The sequence below is a fragment of the Lissotriton vulgaris genome, chromosome 10 (genome assembly GCF_964263255.1).
Source record: "Lissotriton vulgaris chromosome 10, aLisVul1.2, whole genome shotgun sequence".
NCBI lineage: Eukaryota > Metazoa > Chordata > Amphibia > Caudata > Salamandridae > Lissotriton > Lissotriton vulgaris.
In genome coordinates this window covers 943,665,270-943,687,466 of record NC_141698.1, presented here as the reverse complement: position 1 = coordinate 943,687,466, position 22,197 = coordinate 943,665,270, and the positions used below count along the sequence as shown (strand labels likewise).

The 22,197-nt window shown below is 43.4% G+C and overlaps 1 protein-coding gene across 2 annotated transcripts in view; it reads right to left on the bottom strand.

The window, feature by feature from the left end:
• The window catches only part of LOC147689043 (serum paraoxonase/arylesterase 2-like), a 385,360-nt gene that overhangs the window by 151,492 nt on the left and 211,671 nt on the right, over positions 1 to 22,197 (bottom strand). For both annotated transcript variants that reach the window (XM_086941931.1, XM_086941932.1), the window contains exon 4: positions 18,975 to 19,143. In XM_086941931.1, coding sequence (XP_086798057.1) covers positions 18,975 to 19,143 — 169 coding nt within the window. The remainder of the gene's footprint in view (positions 1 to 18,974; positions 19,144 to 22,197) is intronic.

Here is a 22,197-nt window from a genome sequence, read left to right as displayed (position 1 = left end):
ATTACAAAAAGAAGAATTACAAAAAGAATAATTGATAGACGGAATACTAAACAATATCAAGCACTCACCCACAGAGATCTTGGCCTAAAGCCATAATTCTTTTGCTCATTCCAGTTTGGACCCGGATACATGCAAATCAGTCTTGACCCTGCTCCCAATAGGAACAGTCGAGCCCAAACTTCCAGGCCAAGTCCTCCCTGGACCGGAAACAAGCATCCTAGGACCAGTTTCAGGGCATCACCCCTCATCAGCCAGGATAGGATAAATCCACTGCGATGGCAAGCACAGGATCCAAATCTGAGCATGCCCATCCCACTCGGAATGACATGTAAAAAGAACAATTAATCCATAATGTTGTTGTTCACCACTCCATTCCAGTTTTTACCCGCCATCAATCAATCAGGGGTTTGTAGAGCATAGCTACTCAACTGTGAGGCTCTCACGGTGCGGGGGGGGCGCTGATCTGTTTGGGTGTGGAGGTTCAGTCGAAGAGCCAGTTCTTGAGGTCCTTCCTGAACTGCATCAGTGACACGGATTGCTTGAGGTGGAGGGGCAGGGTGTTCTAGGTCTTGGCCGCAAGGTAGGAGATGGATCTTCCCCTGGTTCTGGTCTTGTGGATCAGTGGGACGGAGGCCAGGGAAAGTTGGGCGGAGTGGAGTTGTCTGGCAGGTAAGTAGAAGGCAAGGCGGTGGTTCAGATATTCTGGTCCTGCGTCGCGGAGAGCTTTGAAGGTATTTGTGATGAGCTTGAAAGCGATTCTTTTGTTGATAGGAACCCAGTGGAGTTGTTGGAGGTGGTGTCATGTGGCTGTGGATAGGGATGTTGTTGACCAATCTGGCTGCGGCGTTTTGGACATTCAGTAGTTTCCTGAGCTGTTTCTGGGTGACACCGGCACAGAGTATGTTACTGTTGTACAGTCTACTGGTTAATGAGTGCATGGGGGACCATCTTTCTGAATTCTGTGGGTAGCCATCTGAAAGTCTTTTGAAGCAGGCGGAACGTGTGGAAACTGGATGAGAATACTGCATTGATTTGGTGTTACATTGAGATCGAGGAGTCCAGTATGATGCCAAGGATGCATGCATAGTCCGTAGGGATGGGAGGGGTTCCTAGTGTGGCGGGCCACCAGGAGTTGTCCCAGGCTGCTGGGGTGGGTCCCAGGATGAGCACTTCCGTTTTGTCAGTGTTGAGCTTGAGGCAGCTGTCTTGCATCCAGGGGGCGACTGCCTTCATTTTGTTGTGAAAGTTGACTCTGGCAGCTGTGGGTTCATTGGTGAAGGAGACTATCAGCTGGATGTTGTCTGCTTTGGGGACGATGTTGAGTCTGTAGTTTCTGACGATTGCTGTGAGGGAAGCCATGTAGATGTTGAAGAGGATGGCGCTCAGGGAGGAGCCCTGGGGCACACCGCAGCTCATCTCTGTAGGTTCTGAGAGGAACAGGGGTAGTCTGACTCGCTGTGTTCGGCCAGTCAGGAAGGAGTGGATCCAGTCCAGTGCCTTGTTGCAGATGCTGGCATTGATTAGTCTTGTGAATAGGGTGCGGTGTGAGACGGTGTCGAAGGCAGCTGAGAGGTCCAATAGAATGAGAGCTGCTGTTTTGTCCTGGTTAAGGAGGAAGCTGATGTAGTTGTTGGCAGCGAGGAGTGCAGTCTCGGTGCTGTGGCTGCTTTGCAAGCCAGTTGGGGCGATGTCCAGGATGTGTTACTCTTCGATGAACTTGGAGAGTTCAGTGTTGATGGCCTTCTCAATTACCTTGGCTGGGAAGGGGAAGAGGGAGATAGGTCTCAAGTTCTTGAGGTCTGTCCGTCGGTGGATCACTTCTTCAGCAGGGGGTTGATCTCGGCATGTTTCCAGTCATCTGGGTAGATGGCGGTTTCGATGGAGCAGTTAATGGTGCAGCGAAGCTGGGGGACAATGGTGGTGGTGGCTCTGTGGAAGATGTGGCACAGGCAAGGATCCAATGGGGCTCCCGAGTGGATGCTCTGCATGGTCTCGAGTGTGTTGTCTGTGGTGAGCAGAGTCCTGTTGAGCATGAACTGTTGTGGTATAGCGTGGTTGCGTGTGTGGTGGTGAACATAGTGGCGGGCCATATGCCATTCAGTCTTGACCCTGCTCCTCATGAGAACAGTCCAGCCCGAATTGTCAGGTCAGGTTCTCCCTGGACCAGAAACAAGAATCCTAGGTCTGGTTTTGAGGCATCAGCCAGGACAGTCTGAATCCAGTGGCATGGTGAGCACAGTACCTACTACTGGGCATACTACTAGTAGAGCCAGAGATATTGAATTTCAAAGTTTTTAGAAAAATAACACTAAAAGATGTAATGCGCCAACTGAGGATATTAGATTGCACTGCACCGGGCAAATTCACCAGTTCAGGCCCACTGCGATGGAGTGTGGGCGAGCTACAGGCACCCTGTTAGGCCAGCTGAACAGAGTAGCTCAAATCCTGGTTTGAAGAGCATTGTGTAGAATTGCAAAGATGCTTTACATAGCCAAAGATATACATTGGTTAGGAGATGAGACAAGGCTGTGGTTTGAGGTCCTGTGTCGTTGACCAAGATCTCATCAATGGGGCTTGCAATGCTAAGTCCGGCATCGAGCAAGAGCAACAGAGTCGGTGTGATGCAGAGATTCTGAAGAGCTATGCTACGTAGTCTATCATCATCATCGAGGCTGCTGGCAATGAGCGGTAAAAAGGCTTAAGACATGGACCCATTGTGCAGTGGTAGGTTTAAAGGTTATGCAGGCTACAGCAGAGGTGAAAGTCTTTGCGGCAGATTCAATCCATGCAGCACGGGAGATGCATCGGTTCTGCTCGGGGTTGTGCATCACTGAAGAGATGTGCCAGTTCTGATGGATCCAAAGAGACTGGAAAAGCACCTTGAGCCCACTTCCAAGGGTCCATGGACTGTGGTGGCAGCACTTGGCAGGACAGACTCCCAGATGGCAGAGTCCAGGTGCAGATGCAATGTTGTTGGAAGCCTGTTCTATCCCTTAGGCTTCAGATCAGACCAACCAACTAGTCCTTGAAGTCACTCTGGGTTCAGCTCCAGTCCTTCTCACCCAGGCAAGAGGGAAGCAGGAAGCAGGTCAGCACAGCAAAGCTGTAATCCAGCAGAGTGCAGCCCTTCAGAAGCACAGTAGTTTAATTTTAATTTTATTTTATGTGTTTTTATATAGCGCAGACTTTACCCGAAGGTGTAAGAGCGCTTCATAATAGGAACAGAAATCATACATAAGGAGAAAATTACAAGTGAGCATGTTACAAAATCAAACGTTACGTTACATGAGGTAATAGTGACAATTGTGCACGTATCAAGAGCAAACAAAATACAATAGGTGGCAAACGATATGTTACATGAGGAAAAAAAGTGACGTGTATGCATGTTGCAAAAGCGTACAAAGTAAAAGTAGAGGTAATTGTGCATGCAACAGGGGCAAACAAAATACAAGAGGTAGCAAACAATACATTGCACGAGGAAAAGTGACGTGTGCATGTTACAAAAAAGTACACAATACAAGTAGAAGTATAATACTGCAATATGGCAACATGTCCAGAAGTGTACTGATGATTTGGTGGCTTAGGTCTAATATTTATACCCAGTTGTGCCTTTCAAGTGGGAGGAGAAGCTTCTAGAGGATTCACTATGAAGTCTCCAGGCATCCTGCTTCCCCCTGTCCTGGCTCCATACCCACTACAGGGGTATTCAGCCCCTTTGTGTTGAGGCAGGACACAGTCTATTCGAATAAGTGGGGCTGTGCCAAGCTACTCCCTCCCAGCTTGCCAGTGACTGTTCATTCGGGCACACCCAATGTCCCTATAATGTGTGGCTATCTAGGAGGAATACACAAAGTCCAACTGTCAACTATACCAAGTCATGTGATAAGTTAAGAAAATGTCAACTTTCTAAAAGAGGCATTTTCAGAATTGGAATTTAAAATCAGACTAGACCATAACTAAGCATTGTAAATTGTGATTTCAGAGACACCAAATATAAACCGGTTATCTCTTCCGATTTGGAAATCACACATAAAACATAGTAAGGCAACTCCAATGTTATACTATGGGAGCAGTAGGCCTTGCAATAGAAAAAAAAAGAATTTTTCACTACCAGGATATGTAAAGTTTAAACGTACATGACAGGCTTTTTAAATACATTCCACCCTCCCTTCTGGGCTATCTAGGGCCTACCCTAGGGGTGACTTGCATGCACTAAAAGGAAAGACTGGGTCTGGCAAAAGGTTTTTTTTGCCGGGTCAAAATGGCAGGTCAAAATTGCACAGAGGCTTTGCAAAGGCAGGCCTGAGACATGTTTAAAGCGGTACTTGAGTTGGTGGCATGCCTACATGCCTACTAGTAGCACTGGGTACATATAGTACCTATTTACTAGGAACTCCCATAATTCTAATTTGGAGCGGGAGCAGTATTTATACAGTCTTTTCGTCTCTCAGCCTTGCCTTTGCCGTGGCTGTGACTGACTGACTGCTGTGATTGCTGCAGCAGTGATTCCTCTGCGAAAAGACCCAGAGAGACAGACTATCTGCCCGCCGCCTGCATCAGCCTTCAACAGCACTCACCTACATATACCTGCCTGCCTGCATCAGCCTCCAACAGCCTCCAACAGCCCTCATCTACACTGAGCCGTCTGAGCCGCCTGAGTCACCTGAGGTGTTGTGCTCATTCCTTTGGCTTCTGTCCCTGGCAGGGGACTTACCTGTGTGCTGCTCGTCCTGACAGGCTTTCCTGGTCTACCTCCTGCCGCTGCAGCCGGACATCTTGCGGCCGCCGAGTGGAGGGAGACTACACCTCCCAGCACTGCATCCACCCGGAAGACGACACCGCTGTTCCCGAGCCGGGGGCGCTTTAAAATCCTGACAGCCCCCGCGTCGCGGGATTGCGCGCGGATCCCGCCGGGCTAACCCGGGCAAAGGGCGGGCCGTCTGTGGCCGTCAGGGACTGCAGGAGGCTCGGCCTGCCCTCTTACATCATGGTCAGGACCCTATTCTGATTCTCAGACTTTGACACAGTAAGCCGTTTCCTGTCTGACTCCATCAACCGCTATTGTTAAATGACTATTATACTTTTGGGACATTTATGTAGTAGACCATAATGGTTAAGTTAGAATTACTATTGATTTTTGGTATCAGTATGACTACGTGTACACCAAATGTCATACCTTCTACTGTAGGGGTTTCAATACTAGGAACCCTAGATAAATATTTTGTTAGGGCTACTCAAGAGATAGATAGAGAAATCGCACTGGCTGAGAGACGTGCTGAGCGTCGCATATCCATCGAACTTCTCAAACACAAGTCCTCATCCCGGAGTCAAAAGCACGTAGCTATCTCACAACAAAATAATAACTCATCAGTAAATGTGGACTCAGAGATATTTACTACTGAAAGTATTCCCCTAATTTTTCAAGATAGATCTTCCACAACATCTATCAATGAGATAACCAATGATACTAATATAAATGACCCACCTTCTTTATCTAACTATCTAATAGAGTTATATGTAGTTTCAGAGCCAAATATAAATGCCTCACTTCCTTTATCTAACTCACTAGTAGAGCTGGAAGTAGTTTCAGAGACGCATTCCCCGATAGTAGTTATCGTACCAAAAGAAAACATATATAGTAAAAGGCAACAAGGAGCCCAACGATCACCACCAAAAAAAAGAAGGAAGAAGGGAGGGGACAGAAAAGGGGGTAAATGTTTAAAAACACCTTTACCATCAGCAGATTTAACGAAAGAGATAGCAAAGGATTCAGTGACGGACGTACCATCAGGCCCTACAATAACAACAACTGTACCCCCAGAAGGCTTGTCCTTAAAAGGGATAATGGAGGCTATGGACTGCCTCTTAAAATCTCTTTTGCTACCGCTCATAGAGAGAGTTAAAAGGCTGGGTGACCAAATGAATCGTGTATTGGAAGTCTCCAATTCTAACGAAGAGGTCCTAAAACAAACCAAATCCCAGGTAAACCGCCCGCCAGTTAAACATCCAACACAGAGAACAATCAGGCCCGAAGTGGACCACCCCATACCCAAACTAGTGACTCCCCCAGACCGCTCCTTCTAGACCGGAGGCGCCTCAACAGCAATACAGAGAGAAAACTAAAGTAGGCCCCTCGAAACTCCCCACTACTAAAACTACAGCTCCAGCCAAGGCACCCAAAATGCATAAAGCACAACCTAATAGCAGAAATAACGTAGACTTACCCCCAGAGGCATCGAACTCCGTCATTCTGACAGGAGTTCCGGTTGTGGCAGAAGGAACTATAGAAACCTACACTAGCCTTAAAAATAAATTCATTTATTGGCTATGTAATAACAGACCTCTCCCACCACACTTAAATGGAGACATAATATCTGTTAGACGGTGTAATTGGGTGGGTCCTCGACCAAAAGATATAGAGGGGGATGCTGTGATAATTAATTTTAGGGATCATAGAGTTATAACGCATATTAGTGATCGGTTCCCAGGGAGAGGTGATGGTAGTATCATCCCGTGATCTGAGCTATTTTTATCCTAAAGCTCTGATGACCCCTTTAAACTTTCCACCAACATTGAGTGGATACAATCCTTTGCAAATTCCCTATCATAATTCCCAATTCACAGCGTTAAGATACCGAGCAAACAGATTCCCACCCTTCTTCCCACCCCAACGCTCTAACAGGCCCTTCCTTCCTTCCGTTAGCACACACCACTACACAAACTCAAATGGGCATTGGAATATTCCATTATATAACCCATTCAATCCTCTCTCTGGTTTAGATCAAAATGAATGACTGACGCTACCTGACCTTCAGCTAGGATGTACCCAGGAGCAATCGAGTAAATGTAAAATAACTAATGAAGCTATTACTTCTACAATTATCCTTATTAGCATGGCATCTGAGCCCCCACAAGCAACATCGGGGGATTACTTCCTACCACAATCAGATTTGTCTTTGAGTTTAGGGGCCGGCCCTGTGCTTTCGAACTCCACTAAAATGGGAAATACTGTGTTAAATTCATGTTCTGATTATGCGAGAAATGATTGTCCCGCAGGGTGTAACTCACCACCCAACAGTTCTGTTATCTTGATCACATCTGGTGAGCCTAAGCTTGGAAAATCCTCTACCCGGTTTTCTCAGCAAGTAGATATTAATTTAGCGGGGAGGTTAGGAAACATCATACTGTCTTATCCCCCACATTATGTTCTACTACTAATGGAGGAAAAAAAGGGGTTGTTTCCATGAAACCTACACTAATACCTGAATCTTCCCCCCACTTAGTTCTTAATTGGACCGTGGCAGGCCTAGCAATTAAAAGGGGCTTCCAACCATGACTGGAATTAGTGAGTAATTACACCATCTTATGTTTCCAGGAAAAATGGGCATTAAATCCTGTCCATCTTCTTGGGTTTCAGATCTTCCACTCACCAGCCATAGCAAGTAACCAGGGAAGAAATAAGGGTGGTTTATGTGTGTATGTTAGCATCTCCAGTGGTCTCACTGTGTTGAAACATATTCCCACTGAATTTTATCAGGTTGTCATGATTAGATGGGGTAACTCACTTAATCTGATTGTAATAAACTTCTATAATAATGTGCCCTTAGAAAATTTAACACGAATTATAGATGAATTGAGTCACACAATTATCACCCTAAAAGAATCTGAAGGCAGGGAGTGTGTCCTTGCTTGGCTGGGGGATTTTAATTGCAATATTTGCCAGCACGGCCCAAAGGGAATTTACGGCCTCTGGTCTCTTTTGGAGGACACTCGGAACCATTTCACTCACTCTAAAACAGGGGACATTTTAAATATTTTTTTCTTTCATTTTAATTTGTCCTATATTATTGACTTATGCTCACCTTCCGTACCATTTCAGCCAACATTTCATGGGAGGGGTTGCAACACTGATAGATTTTACGCTTTTCGACAAAACACACGCCCATTTGCTATCATCATGGAAAACTTTAGACGATATTTATGGCGACCACTACGCAATTGCATTTACCATTGACAAGCCCTCACATAAACAGGCACCTAGGGATAACTGCCCCACCTATCAACAACCTATTTGGGTCAGGCGTACCAACGGTTACACCCTTAAGTGGGATAAGGTTAACCCCGTGGGGCTCCTTGATAAATTATTTATGGCAAGAAAGGAAGAGATTGATAATTGTTTATCTCCTTCGGAAGACCCCCTAAAAATCTTGGATTCTTTTTCAAGGATACAAGCATCTTTAAAACACCTACTCTCCCGCCAGTTCAAGACAGGCCCTTACAAACCCAAAGGGTGGTTCGATAAGAACTGCACATCTGCGTTAAAATCCCTAAAAAAGGCTTTACATGCTACGCCTAGATCCCCAAGTGAGGTCCGAAAGGCCAGATACCTGTATCGCTGTGCAATCAAGATTTGGCAGAAAACCCTGAAACATGAGGCTTGGCAAGCGTTAATATCTGCCTCTGAAAATAGGGACCCAACTGCCTTTTGGAAGGCTGTAAACGCCCCTTTAGTCCGGGACAAAAATTCTGAGCCGATAGATATAGCTATAAATGGGGATACCTGGGTGGCCCATTTTCAAAACCTCTATGATAATTCATTCCCCAACCATTTATCTCTCCCGGCTCTTATCACACCCTGCGATAATAGTAGATCCTGCCTGGGAATCCACCCGTTGGATATTGTTTTTACTTTTGAGGAGGTCACTCTGGCCATAAGGGATAGCCCTTCAGGCAAGGCACCCGGCCCGGATGAGATACCTATTGATGTTTTTAAAGCTGAAATTGATCTCTGGGCCCCATTACTAACCATCGTGATGAATTGTGCTAACACCCATGGACTTATCGCAACGTGGTCAGAGGCGATAGTTGTTCCTATATTTAGAAAGGGGGACAGGCAAGATCCATCTTGCTATCGTCCGATTTCCCTACTTGACGCCTTAATGAAGGTAGCTGGCCGCATTATTTTAAAGCGTGTGCAACAATGGACTGAGGAAGGCAACATTTTATCAACCTTTCAGTATGGCTTTCGCCCTGGTATGGGAACGGTTGAGCAGAGTCTAAATTTGTACTTTTAAATTTCTAAATATACCCAAGCCAAGAAAGGGAACCTTTTTATTACTTTTATTGATTTGAGTTCAGCCTTCGATTGTGTTGATCATAATCAGCTATGGCTCACACCTGAGGACCTGGGTATGGAACCTTCAATTCTTAATTTCATCAAGGAATTATTCAGGGATGCTGGGGAGAGGGTGCGCTTTGGACAACGAGGGGAGTGCTCTTCAAGATTCTCCATCAAGAGGGGGGTAAGACAGGCGTGCATTTTAGCACCCCTCTTCTCCCTCTATATTAACTCTATTGGCGACCACCTTAAGAGTTTTCAATATGATTACCTCTCAGTCCAGGGCCATCCCGTCCCCATCCTCTTGTATGCGGACGACGCTGCCATCATGTCGCAAACCAGGCTGGGCCTACAGAGGGCTGTCTAAAAGTTTACACTTTTTATGAGGCAAAAGGAACTTAAGGTTAATATATCAAAAACCTTTTCCATGTCCTGTCGACGTGGAACAAAGAAAGTACCTTGTCCCATTTTCGAGGGTAGAAGGATAGAGACCATAGACCAATTCCCCTATCTTGGGATTTCTTTTTATAGGAAGTGTTCTTGGCATACTGCAATTAAAGCTAGAAAATTAGCATTTCCTAGGGCGATTGGAGCTTTGCAGAATTTTGCAGCTAAAATTGTGGGTAGACCAGTCAAGGAGCTGATCGTAATATACAAGGATAAATGTGTATCCACGGCCACTTATGGCTCCGGTATCTGGGGGATTGATACTTAAGTGTCAATTCAGAAATCCGAAAATTGTTTTCTCAGATACCTCCTTGGGGTCCCTAAATCCACAGCTAGTTATTTTGTACACATAGAACTGGGACTCCCATATATATCTCCGATTTTATAATGACTGAGCCTATCTTGCTATGGCATAAGCTGTGGGTAACTCCAGAGACAGCCTTTAATCGCAATATAATATCTGACTGCCTAAACCTTGATGGTATAAGGCAAATTAAATGGATTTCTTTTGTAGAAGCAATGTTGACTGAGATTGGCCACCCCGAGTTTTTTAAGAACACACCTAGTATGGAAACGATGCTGAGGAAAGTCCTGCGTAAATTGGCAATGGACCATCTAGCGAATAAAAGATGGTCCACGGAAAAATTGAAAAAAATCTGTTCTAGTTTACCAGCAATTTACTATAGAACAGGGACTGCAATTGTACCTTGCAAGTGACCTTAATTGTTACACTAGAATGCTACTTGCAAGGTTTAGACTGGAATCTTTTTATCGCTTAATTACTTTTCCAGCCTGTAATGACTGGTCGAGAGATTTACCGCTCTGCCCCTGTGATGATCTCGCCCCCCCAAACTAATATGCACTGTATTTTATTTTGTAAATTTTATGAGGTTCCAAGAAAGATCTTACTAAAGCCAATTTTTAAGGAGTGGGGCCTCCGGTCTTGTAGAAACGCTTTTTATAGACTACAACGGCTAGAAGATATGGAATTGGTCCACACCTTAGCTAAATTTTTTAAACTTCTGGTAAAGTTTAGGAACTCGATGTAACATTAATGTATTCATGTATTTTATAGCTTTTTAAACCCATCCAATTTTAATGTACATGATTGTCCTATTGATATTTTTTGCTTTTTATATGCACTTGTCACTTTCTGATCATACCCCTGTTTTTTAAAATGTATGGTGTACCCATAATGGAAACACTCTGGCACTTTGCGATTTATACTTGTTCTTAACAATGTATGCTTTATGATATTACTTTGTATATCGAAATAAAGCTTTTTTGAATTATTAGGAACTTATAAGTAAACTAAATACGCCAATTGGGGGAAAGCCAATGTAACCATGGTTAGAGAAGAGAACGCAAACACTTTAGCACTGGCTAGCAGTGGTAAAGTGTGCAGAGTGCTAATGCCAGCAAAAACGAGGTCAGAAAAAATGGGGAGGCACAAAGTTGGGTAAGGGAAGACCACACTAAGACTGATATGTCTAAAAGGGCTATGAGAAGCATGTTTAAAAGATCTTACAATGGTAGCACTGGACCTCTACAAGACTGTGCGGCTACACCTCTCCTTCCTTCCGATTGGATGGGATAAGTATTGTACACATTCTTTAGGAATGCCTTAAAATATGGGTCTACTGGCTTTAAATTTGCACTCCATGAAAGGGGTCCTGGACACTCCACTGGCCCTTATAGTGCAAATGGTGCTTTTGCACGGCCTCTCGGATAGCACATCTCTAGCAACCCATGCCAAGATGAGGATTTTAAGATACTGGCACACAATAAGTCTGGCTACCTTGTGCAACTGCTTGGAGGATATGCATTAAGTGTCTGTCTGTAAAAAGATTAATTTACAAACTCAATGTCAGGCTGCCCCAATTTGAAGAGGTTTTGAGCAGTTTTCTGAAAGAAGGTGGACAGAAACAGGGGTCACACCACCAGGGATCACAACTTTGAACGAGATGCCTGCTAGAACAGCATAGGAAATCCTGTCAAGCTAGGATAGGATTTCTTCTGTATTAGACCGGTCAGCCTTAGGGAAACCTTCCGTCAAACCTTTTGCAATCCACCTCCCATTTTTACTGATCTTGTTTTTGTTCGATTTAGGTCGCTGCGCACTTTATCACTTCTGACCAGTGCTAAAGTGCCTGTGCGCTCTCCGTTAAACTTAATAAAATTAGTTCACATCCAACTGGCACATTTACTTTATTTATAAGTCCCTACTAAAGTGGTACCACCTGTAACCAGGGATTGTAAATTAAAGGCTACTAGTGGGCTTGCAGCACACCTTGTGCCACCCATTTAAGTAGTCCTTTAAACATTTCTCATGACTGCCACTGCAGCCTGTCTGTCCACGTTTAAACTGCCATTTCGACCTAGCAAAATAAACCTTTTCCCAGGTTCAAACCTTCCCATTTAATATTCAAAGTCACCCCTAGGGTAAGCCCTAAATAGATCATAGGGCAGGGTGCATTGTATTAAAAAGGTTAGACATGTACTTTTTTAAATTTAAAATTTCCTGGTAGTGAAAAACTCTTACATTTGTTTTTCACTGCTGCTCCCTCCCATGGGATAACATTGCGTTACCTTATTACATTTAATAAGTGCTGACTTTCGAATGGGAGCAGGTAGGAATATCGAGTTTGGCACCTAAAGAATTGTAATTTAAAACCCTCTTTATAAGTAAAGTCGGATTTTAAATCACAAATCTGAACATGCCACTCTTAGAACATTGCAAATCAGAAATGGTAGAAAATGCACTCAACAGTAATCAAACTTTTTCTGTTTTGTGGCTCAACGGCGTACGAGGCATGCAGACTGAATATGCGCTCCACCCATGCGCATTTGTTAAATGTGAGAAAATGGAGCCTTGATCAGGTCAAACAAAACGGAAGTATATGTGTACATGAATTAACAGAGTCCAAAATCGTCGTCAGTTTATCCCACTTTAACCTTCATTTTTATCAACGTTTTTCATCTTGTCGTTTTACACTTTATTTTTTCAAAAATTATCCTTTCAGGTATTACACAGTAGCACGAATGAGTTCATGTCTCCTGATGCTTGTATAAAATACCCAATGCATTTTAGAACATTGGCACTTTCTTGCCCCAACCATTTGGTGCTTGCAGCCTGTATCCTGGGTCACATGACTAGGTGTAGCTGGCAGTCGGTATTTGTGTATTACTCCCAGACAGTGAGAAAAAGGGGAAATGGGTGTTGGCAGGATAGACCATCTCGGACTTAAAAGGGGGTGGAGCTCTCACCTACCACATTTGCACACCACAAAGACACTGCCTCAGCACACTCAGAAAGGGTTTGACATGAGTGTTTTGCGCCAGAGACAACTGGGGTCAGGACAGGGTGGCAGGAAAGTCCAGACAGCTCTGTAGGGGAGTACTCTAGAAGCTTTCCTCACTAAAAGTGGGCACCGGATACAAGTAGTGGACCCTCAGATCCAACTTGTTACTACACCTCTGGACCTGTGATAGACCCAGGAAAAGTACTACTGAGCTACTCTGCTGCGAAGGATTGGACCTGCACCTTAACATAACGTGTATTTGTAAAGCACTTGTTCACCCCAACTAGGTCTCTTGGTGCTGATTAACAGATATTTTTTGTTACCCAACTCAATGGTACTCATTTTATCGACCTCAGATGGATGAAAGGCTTAGTGGACCCACCGAGAATTGAACCTGTGACCATGAGGTCGAACAAAGGCCCCTGCAGTGGATGCATTAGTCCACTGAGTCACCAGCCCCGGATTTCTTGAACCAAGGACCAGGAGAGTGAATTCATGAACTAGCTGGCTGACCTATAGATGAGAGCCTCAGGTGCAGAAAAGGATCCACCATCCTGAACCCTACACTTTGACTCTGCTTACTGTAAATCCTATCCCACACAAATAGTGTCCTTCTGTCTTGGATATCTGGAAGTGAGCTAAAGGTGCTCTGCCAGCCCAGCTCTCCTCAGAACTGATGCACTGTGACACAAACCTGATGCAGCTCTTCAAAGTGCCTCATAAGGATCGATGCAACATGACTCAGCCTTGATGTAAGCCCACATCACAGCCCTTGCAGCTCATCATAACCACCACTGTGCAACACATCCATGCAAGCCTGCTTTGCAGCCCTCACAACTTACCAAAACTGCTGTTGTGCAACATATTCCTCTATCCAACCCGCATCGCAACCCTGACAGCTCATAGGAACCACCAGTGCATGACATCTCTGGAGCAGACCTTGCATTGCTTCTCAGGACCATAGCAGCACAACTCTTCAAAACCAGTATTTAAGTTAAATTTCTCAGCAGGACTAACTTGGTCCCTGCAACCAGACTCATCTCTGTACTCCTGTTCTCAATCGATGTAGCATTGAGGACTTATAAAGCATCCTTCAATTCCTGGACATTAACACAACAATGTACCTAAGGAGCTTTATTTTAGGGGTGCTACTATGCGTATTTAGAGGCAGTTCCCAGGTAAGTGAACCCAAATCTGGTAAACCGGGGAACGTTATTTAAGGTCCAAATTAAGTCTGTTGCACAGATGGGTCTGCACTTGCACCACAAGGAGAAGCTGTACTAATTATATTTAAACGAACAAGTTCTCCCACCTTCCAATTTATGGGTGTAATTTTGGATGCTTGTTGCTGAGCAGGGACAGCTGAGTGTTGAATCCCATTTCCCCGGGAACCTGGTTTATATATAGAAACCACTGGTCCTATGGTAACATGGACGGTAAGTGCATTTGGGACTGAATAAACTGTGGAAGCTCTAGGAACACAAGTCCCTGAATCCCCTCCCATCATGTTTTGATTCACCGTAATAATCCCCATCACACTCTATTTTTTATTCACTGAAGAAATCCCTATCGCATTAGGGCTTGTATTTATTGGTGCAGTAGCCACTCCAGTTTTCCCATCTGCAGCCTCACTCCCAACGGCTCTGTATTAATCTCATTATATGGCAGTGGTCCCTCAGACATTAATACATCTAACATAACATAACATAAAAAGACTAAAAGACTGTTACTAGTATCACTATTTTCATCTTTCTCTCCGGATTCCCTGGTTTTATCCTTCTTGCTATTTTCTGTCCTTTTTTGCTCCCTCTAACATGTCAGTTCTCCACCTTTTTTGCTGTGCATCCCACCTGACATCTGCATAAGTATGCACTGCCTTTTTGACTCGCCCCTGAAATCTCTTTCTCTGCCATGAGCAGCGGACTTCCCGGCGATAAGTGCTTAAAACTGTGGGGGTCTAGGTTGCGGTTTAACTTCATACAAAGCTCTCCTCAAATTTACAAATCATTCTCAAATTAAATGAACCATAACGTGGAAACTCTAGTCTTCCTTCTTTCTCAGTGATCTTGGGCGAGCTAAATGCATGTATGTAACCCTACATTTATTGCCATAAAATGACATGCAGTATCTTTGGGCAGGGCTTCTACCACCCCCTCTAAAAGCTATCCGAATATCTCCTCTAAACATATCTTGCACAACTTTAAAACATTTTGTTTTCAATTAAGAATGCAACACGGTCACAGACCAGTCAGTCAGAATAACTTTATTTTGCCGACATGATGAAGGCATAAAAGTATACTACATGTATAAAAGGATAAAAGATAAAAACATTCAACATCCTTACAGTACGACAATTGTTAAGATACAATAGCTATACAATTTCGAAACATATGATAAAAATTCATACTTGATAAAGTTCATATTACAATTAATTGGATCTGCAGATTGAACGGCTCTTTTTTAGAGCAGTTAAAATAAAGGATGCCACAGAGGAACAGATTAAGGGGTCAGACAATAGCTGTAAATAGTAAAAGGCCACACAACATTGTCTAAAATTCATTTTTCGCAAAATGGGGATGATAAACCTTTTCCTCTCGTTATGGTAATGTTTACAAAAAAGCAAAAAATGCATAGCATTCTGTATTGACTGTTTATCACCAGTACAGAGTGGGAGATCGGCAGCAACATAAACATTTCCAGGGTTACCCAACAAGTATCAATTTACAATTTACAACATTAGAGGAATATAGTTTAGACGGAATCTCACCAGGATGTACCTATGCTGTAGATTAGTTACAAAAGTTAGGTACGTTGATTTTTTTCTCCATTTGTGAGATACTTGGTACAGTTAGATATATTTCAACTGTTGACAACTTAGCGTTTAAGATCTCCCTTCCAATCTGCATATTAGATAATAGCTGGGCTTTCAGATTGTTCTTCGAAATATAACAGCATCTTATAGGATCTAAAAAAAGGTGATGTAGGCCGTTCGCTTTTAAAGTAGATTCAACATATCGTAACCAGGTTATGTTACTCACCCCATCAAGTTTCAGGACATCACTTATAATTGTGAGGGTCTCCTTTCGCCATATTGAGTGCCACAATAATATTGGCGCCAAAGGGATTAATCAGAAATGTAGACCAATAAATTGTTTACTAGCGTTTGAAGCTCCTTGCTGGAATGCCAACACCAACCGTGGTATGTTTCAAGGTAGTGAGCACACATATTTAATGGACAAGCTGCACATTGCTTTATGGGACTGGGAGCTGCCATGTGACAAGACCGATCTTATCCATGACCTTTCCCAAGTAAATTTCCTTGCTGCCAGCTCTGGCAAAAATTCTGGAGAAGGTAGTTCAGAAGTAATTGGCTAAATTTCTTGAAACTAAAGGCCTCCTACATGACTCACAATCAGGTTTCAGAGCTGGGTAAAGCACGGAGACTGCGCTTCTTGATGTTGCCAAATCTGTGCGAGAGTCTGTGGTCCTGGGCGCTTCGGCCATGCTGGTACTACTAGACCGGTCAGCAGCATTCAAAACAGTTGCACACCCGATTCTGCTCAGGAGACTGACTCAAGCAGGAGTGCGGGGAAAAGCTTTGCCCTGGCTACAGTCATTCATTGAAAATCGCTTGCAGCAGGTGTTTCTGCGTCCTTTTCTCACCTCTCTGAAACCTCTAGTATACAGGGTGCCTCTGGGTTCTGAGCTGAGCCAACTGCTGTTCAATATCTGACTCGCCCCACTGGCTACTCTTGTTGAGTCTTGGGGCGTGAAGGTGGTTTCCTATGCTGATGACACGCAGCAGGTGTTCACTTTTAAAGAACAATCGGCGGTGGCCTTTCATAATTTCAGGGAGTGCCTGAAAAACATCTCGTATGGATGCATGAGAATTACCTTAAACTTAATGCAGAGAAGACAGAATTATTGTTTTTTACTCAGGTATCACCCCCACCATCAAACCTCTGGTGGCCTTCAGAGCTGAATCCACCATCAACTCCGGCAGACTCAGTTTGAAACCTGGAAATCAGACTGGACAAAGACCTTTCTTTTAAGTCGCAGGAGCATCACATTTCATCCCTGTGCTCTTGGAAACTAGGAGATAATAGGAAATTCATACACTTTCTGCCAGAGGAATGCCAGAAGATTACAGTCCGTGGTCTGGGAACCTCACAGCTGGACTACACTAATAACTTGTATATAGGGTTGCCCGCATACCAAGTCCGCAGGCTTAAGATAATTCAGAATGCTGCTGCTAGACTTATTTGGCGGGCACCCCTCCGACAGCATATCTCCCGTCATCTGAGACAGCTCCATTGGCTTCCGGATACCAGAAAAGATTGAGTTCAAGTCATTGATCCTGGCTTTTAGAGCCACCAAAGATTTGGGCCTGGGCTCTCAGACAGAGGCTGCGGTTATATCATCAGGAATGGGCCCTGAGATCCAACCATCTCAGATTCTTGCGAGTTGCACATTTTTGTAAGGCGCGGCAAGGTGGCAGACACTTTGCGGTGAAAAACAGCGAAATTGTGGAACTCTCTGCCTGCCCATCTCTGCTTGATCGAAACTGAACCGGAATTCAAGAAAGCGTTAAAAAACCGGTCTCTTCACCCAGTCATAAAGGCTGGCTCGAACCCCTCGCTAGCATGCTACCATTAAATGTATACTTTGATGTAGTTGTCTTGTATAGCTATCACTGAATGGACTTTCGCTGCCGATAAGTCCAAATGCACGGTTCTGAAGGTGGTTTCTCGGGGGCCATGCTACCATCGGTACAGTGTGAAAAATGTGTGGTCACTTACATTTTCCAAAACCGAGGTGGCACTTTTGCAGTGGGAACGTGGAAAGAATCAGCATCCAGGGGAACATGGGATTTTACATATTTTTATTTGATATTTTCTATAATGCTACTTTACCTAAAAGAGATTAGTGCACTTTGAATACAATATTAAAAAATTATGAACACAACATAGTATTGGCTTGATCAAATGAAAGAAGGCACAGTAATACATTTAAAGTGGAGGGACGCAGAAGAAGATAAGGACAAACATTGTATCTGTGCTCAGATAGTCAAAATGAATACAGAACAAGTTAATTTTTAACAGTTTCCTGAAAGAAAGGATTCTTTTCCTTCTCCAGGTGAATATTAAAGCCCCTTAGATCATAGTGTTCGTATAATTAATACAAATACATACATGGTGCTATGGCCTTATCAAGAGATGCTAACAAATCACCACCTGGCCTGGCGGGCTGTATCTCAATACACTAGAAAGAGTGTGTTTGGCATTGGAGAGATGCTAAAACCTTGTGCTTCGGCACCCTTCAGTATCTTCAGCTTAAATGTCTTGTATCTAAAACTCTTTCTGAGAATGATGGCAAGGCCCCGCCTCTTGCACTTCCTGTCTGCATGCAGACAGGAAGTGCCAGTCGGGGCACGCACATGCACCAGTACACGGGGAGTACCAGACGTTTGTTTGTTTGTTTGGTGTCTACCGAACTAATTCAAATTTCACAACTGGGTTGATGGACCCCTTATATTGACATTCAACTACAGACTCTGTGTTGGATAGCTGAAGATCCTACTATAGAACTTCCCTTTAATGCCTGTGGATGTTATTATATCCCACATGTATTTTATTGGCGGTTGATGAATTGCCGACCCGTACCAGCGTCTTGGATCATGACCGGTTTGCGTGTATGAAAATCACCAGATGATACTATCTTTGAGAACATGGACGAAATGCGTTGCTGTTTCTGCTGTAAAGTTGGCGACATATCATTTTTAAAAGAATTTAAATAAAAGAATTGTTTACACCTTGGAATTCCATTTTGAAATGCATTCATATTGGTATTATTTGTGGGCACCTTTAATTTGTTTCAGCATTGCTAGCCATAGTCAGGCCAAGCAGAATCGCTAGGGTTGGGGGTACAGAATCTTTCAGTCATCCCTATTAACAATTACTAGCTCTTCCTAGTGTTATTGCATTCATTTTCCCATAGATCCAAAATGCATCGTCAGGCACAAGAGTTGCTGGAATTGTATACAAAACAAATAGAAATACAATGATTTATTTTCATGATATAAAAAAAGTTGATTTATGTTTGCCTACCTTTTTCATCTATGTACTTGCTGATTCCATGAGGATTGAAAGACTCCAAATCAAACCCACGACTAATTCGAAGTACAATTGGTTTTAGCACTTCATCATTTACATCTACAAGCAGTATTTCACCATGTTTATCAGGAGCAAAGGCTACCATTCCAGGATATTTTAAGCCCTAAAAAAAAGAGAAAACAACATAGGCATTCTGTTGTTCAGCCAGCATAACACATCATTTTTGGCCACCTGAAGCAAGCACTATTTTAAGCTGGTTTTATGGAGGTATTGATGCCTGTCGACAGTTACCTCTACTATTATTATTGAATACTTGGATATGAGAATAAAAGCCTTAAAGAAAATGAATGATGATTTTTCCCATTATGATATCTACAAACGTTGCTTTGATAAGGTGGTTTGTTTGGTACCTTGGTCCTAGAGGGACTGTGTCCAAGGGTGCACACAACAGCAGCACAGCAATGTCATTTAAGACTCATCAAAAGACAGGGGATCATATTAATAAAATATTTGGGGTCTTTTGTAAGAGATTTTCCTCCACACTAAAAAGGAACTGGCCAGAAAGGTCAGGCATACGGCACCTTACCCAATCGTCATGTGGCGGCATGCTTAACAGGGGTGCCTCCTCTTACCCCGGTAGGTGAATGCCACTGAGATGGGCTCAATCAAATTTGAGGAGATTTTTTGGGAGTTCACAAGAAATAATATTTCTGAAAATTAGTGTAGGGTTCCAGTTAAAAATGATTAAGGATGGCAGGACTTATACAACACACTGCTGGGCCCAAGTGCAAACACAGAAACCGGCAACACGACTGACACGAGTGTGGGTGATAAGTTGCATTCAAGGGGAGGTGGGGCCTGGTTTTGAAGGTAGGAAAATGCTACGCTTGTAGGATTGGAGCAATGGGATACATTAAAGGGTGTCCAGGCAGAGATGCACTAGTGTTGACTGGCCATAGGAATAACCTCTTATGTACAACCAGCCATGTCTTCTACACTGTACTCCACCAATTACTTTATTGTATTGAGTTGAATTCTCTAAAACTGATCAAAAGGTTAAAAAAATATATATATTAAGGAAAACCCCAAGAGTTCTCTTTATTAAGTGGGTGTCCATGCCCTAACTGAAAGTATGTGACTGGATATTTTTACTGAAACATGATGGTTTCTATATCCATCAATAAAATGCCTACATGTTTCAGTCAAAATCTTACTGCCCATATGAATCTCTCAGCTTTCTTCATGGGCATAAACTCCCTGCCTATAAACTCCTCATTTTAAAGGAGTAGGGTGGCAGAGGAAATTAATCTAGTTACAGAGGAGTCATTGTACCCTTGACGTAAGCGTGCCTACAGGGAAATCTGCAGGAACCTATTCTGTTGCATAAACTTGTTTGAACTCTTCAGAGTCAAGAGCAGAAAATGAGGCAAGTATTAAATCCTCACCCTGTAGGAATGTTTGGACAAAGAGTGGGAGCCAATCGACCTCTGCTGAAAGGATGCCATAAGACAAAAATAAATTTTCCCTGAAGAATACTTTAATGATGCGCTTTAGGTCACTCTCAATTTGTATATCTAAGTCATATTACCTATCTGAAGGGGCTATGCCCCTAATAGGGGTTTCAACTGTAAAAAGTTATCAGTTGCTCTTGCCGCCAGAAACACCAAGAGATTGCGGCGCACTATGGTGACCTCTTTCTCGCTGAAGAGGATAGTCACTGCCCAACTCCTGTTCAGGAGGAAGGTTCTCAGCGTTTGTGGCATATTATGCGGTTATATATTGGGGTTTAAATGGAGGAGATTTTTCCTCCTTTATCTTTAAATCAGATGAGCATTGAGAGTCTTATTGGCTTCGCGTACTCTTCTGGTCTGCGCTCAAATCGCATTTCCCTCTTGTACTGCTTATTAGATGAGTCCTGCAAGGAACGAGGAGAATGTGTATCAGAAATCTGATACCTGTATGGAGCCTTGATTGTAGTGCGATCACGAAAATCATAGCATCTCTCGGAGGTCTCAGAGAATGGAGAACCTCTGCGAGGTTTAACAGTGTTTATTTAGATATATCACATGTCTGCTTGGCTTCCTTGTCCATACTAGGTTGCCAAGAGGTGGTTTAGTAGGTCTGGTTCCTAAATGATTACATCCTAAAGATGTATACACATCTGCAATGATTATAGGTAGCTCACGTTCATGGTCTGCTTGTCCAACTGCTGCGAGACTCTGGCATATAGCAGAGATGACGCTTTGCTTTTAATGTTAGACAAAATAGTTATAGACACCACAGGAAAACTTCCCATTAGTTTCATCCCCAAATCCAGGGCTGCAGCAGCCCTGTGTTGAACCTGTATTCGTTTTAACATGTCCGGCAAGACTCACATGGACGGAGTGCCGTGACAGATGGTATATACTGTGGCAAAGACTGTCCCCCAAGTTTTGCAGTCAACTATTGTAGGAACCATTCCATGGGGTAAGCACTATGTCAATATTCTGTGCTTATCTTGTGGCCCTGTAAGGGGAAACAGCTTCCATGTGGAACATTTTTTGTGGGCAATCCAAAATTGAATTTTCCCATGATTAGTGGGAACATATGGAGTCAAGCGTCAATATAGTATAAATAGACCAGTATATAATTGTTGTAGCAGCTGAGCATTAAGATGTGTAATATCAGGCTATGGAGAGTATCCAGCTAGAGCTGGCCAGGTGGCCCCATAATTACTAAGGGGAATCATGAGTACAGGTGCCAGTATGTGTGGAAGGGCACTGTGGAACCAAGTGTCATGTTCTCAATGAAAACATGGTTTTTCAATAAGCACATATGCTCTGTATTTTTGTGGTGGTGCAACAATTGTATATTCATGAAATGTGTTAGACTGAGCAGCAACAGCTGGAAAATTGACCCAAGAATAAAAGACTTCAAAGCGATAGCCATCGTGGGCCTCAACGACGAAAGTAAAATCCCCACTTGCATTAGTGAATCCGTGGTATGTTACATGTGAATGGACAGCAGGTCTGCAATTAACAGTAATCGCAATTTATGCTGGCACCACCATAAGTATAACAGAAATGGAAACAGAGAGAAAACATTAACACTTGAAAAAACACAGAATTTGGTGCTTCCTAAACACTGTGCAATAAGTACCAGACCAACCGTTAGTCGTGCCATGTTGCAGGCATTCTTCTTAGAAACAGAACTATGCCTGGGAACACAGTACATCAGA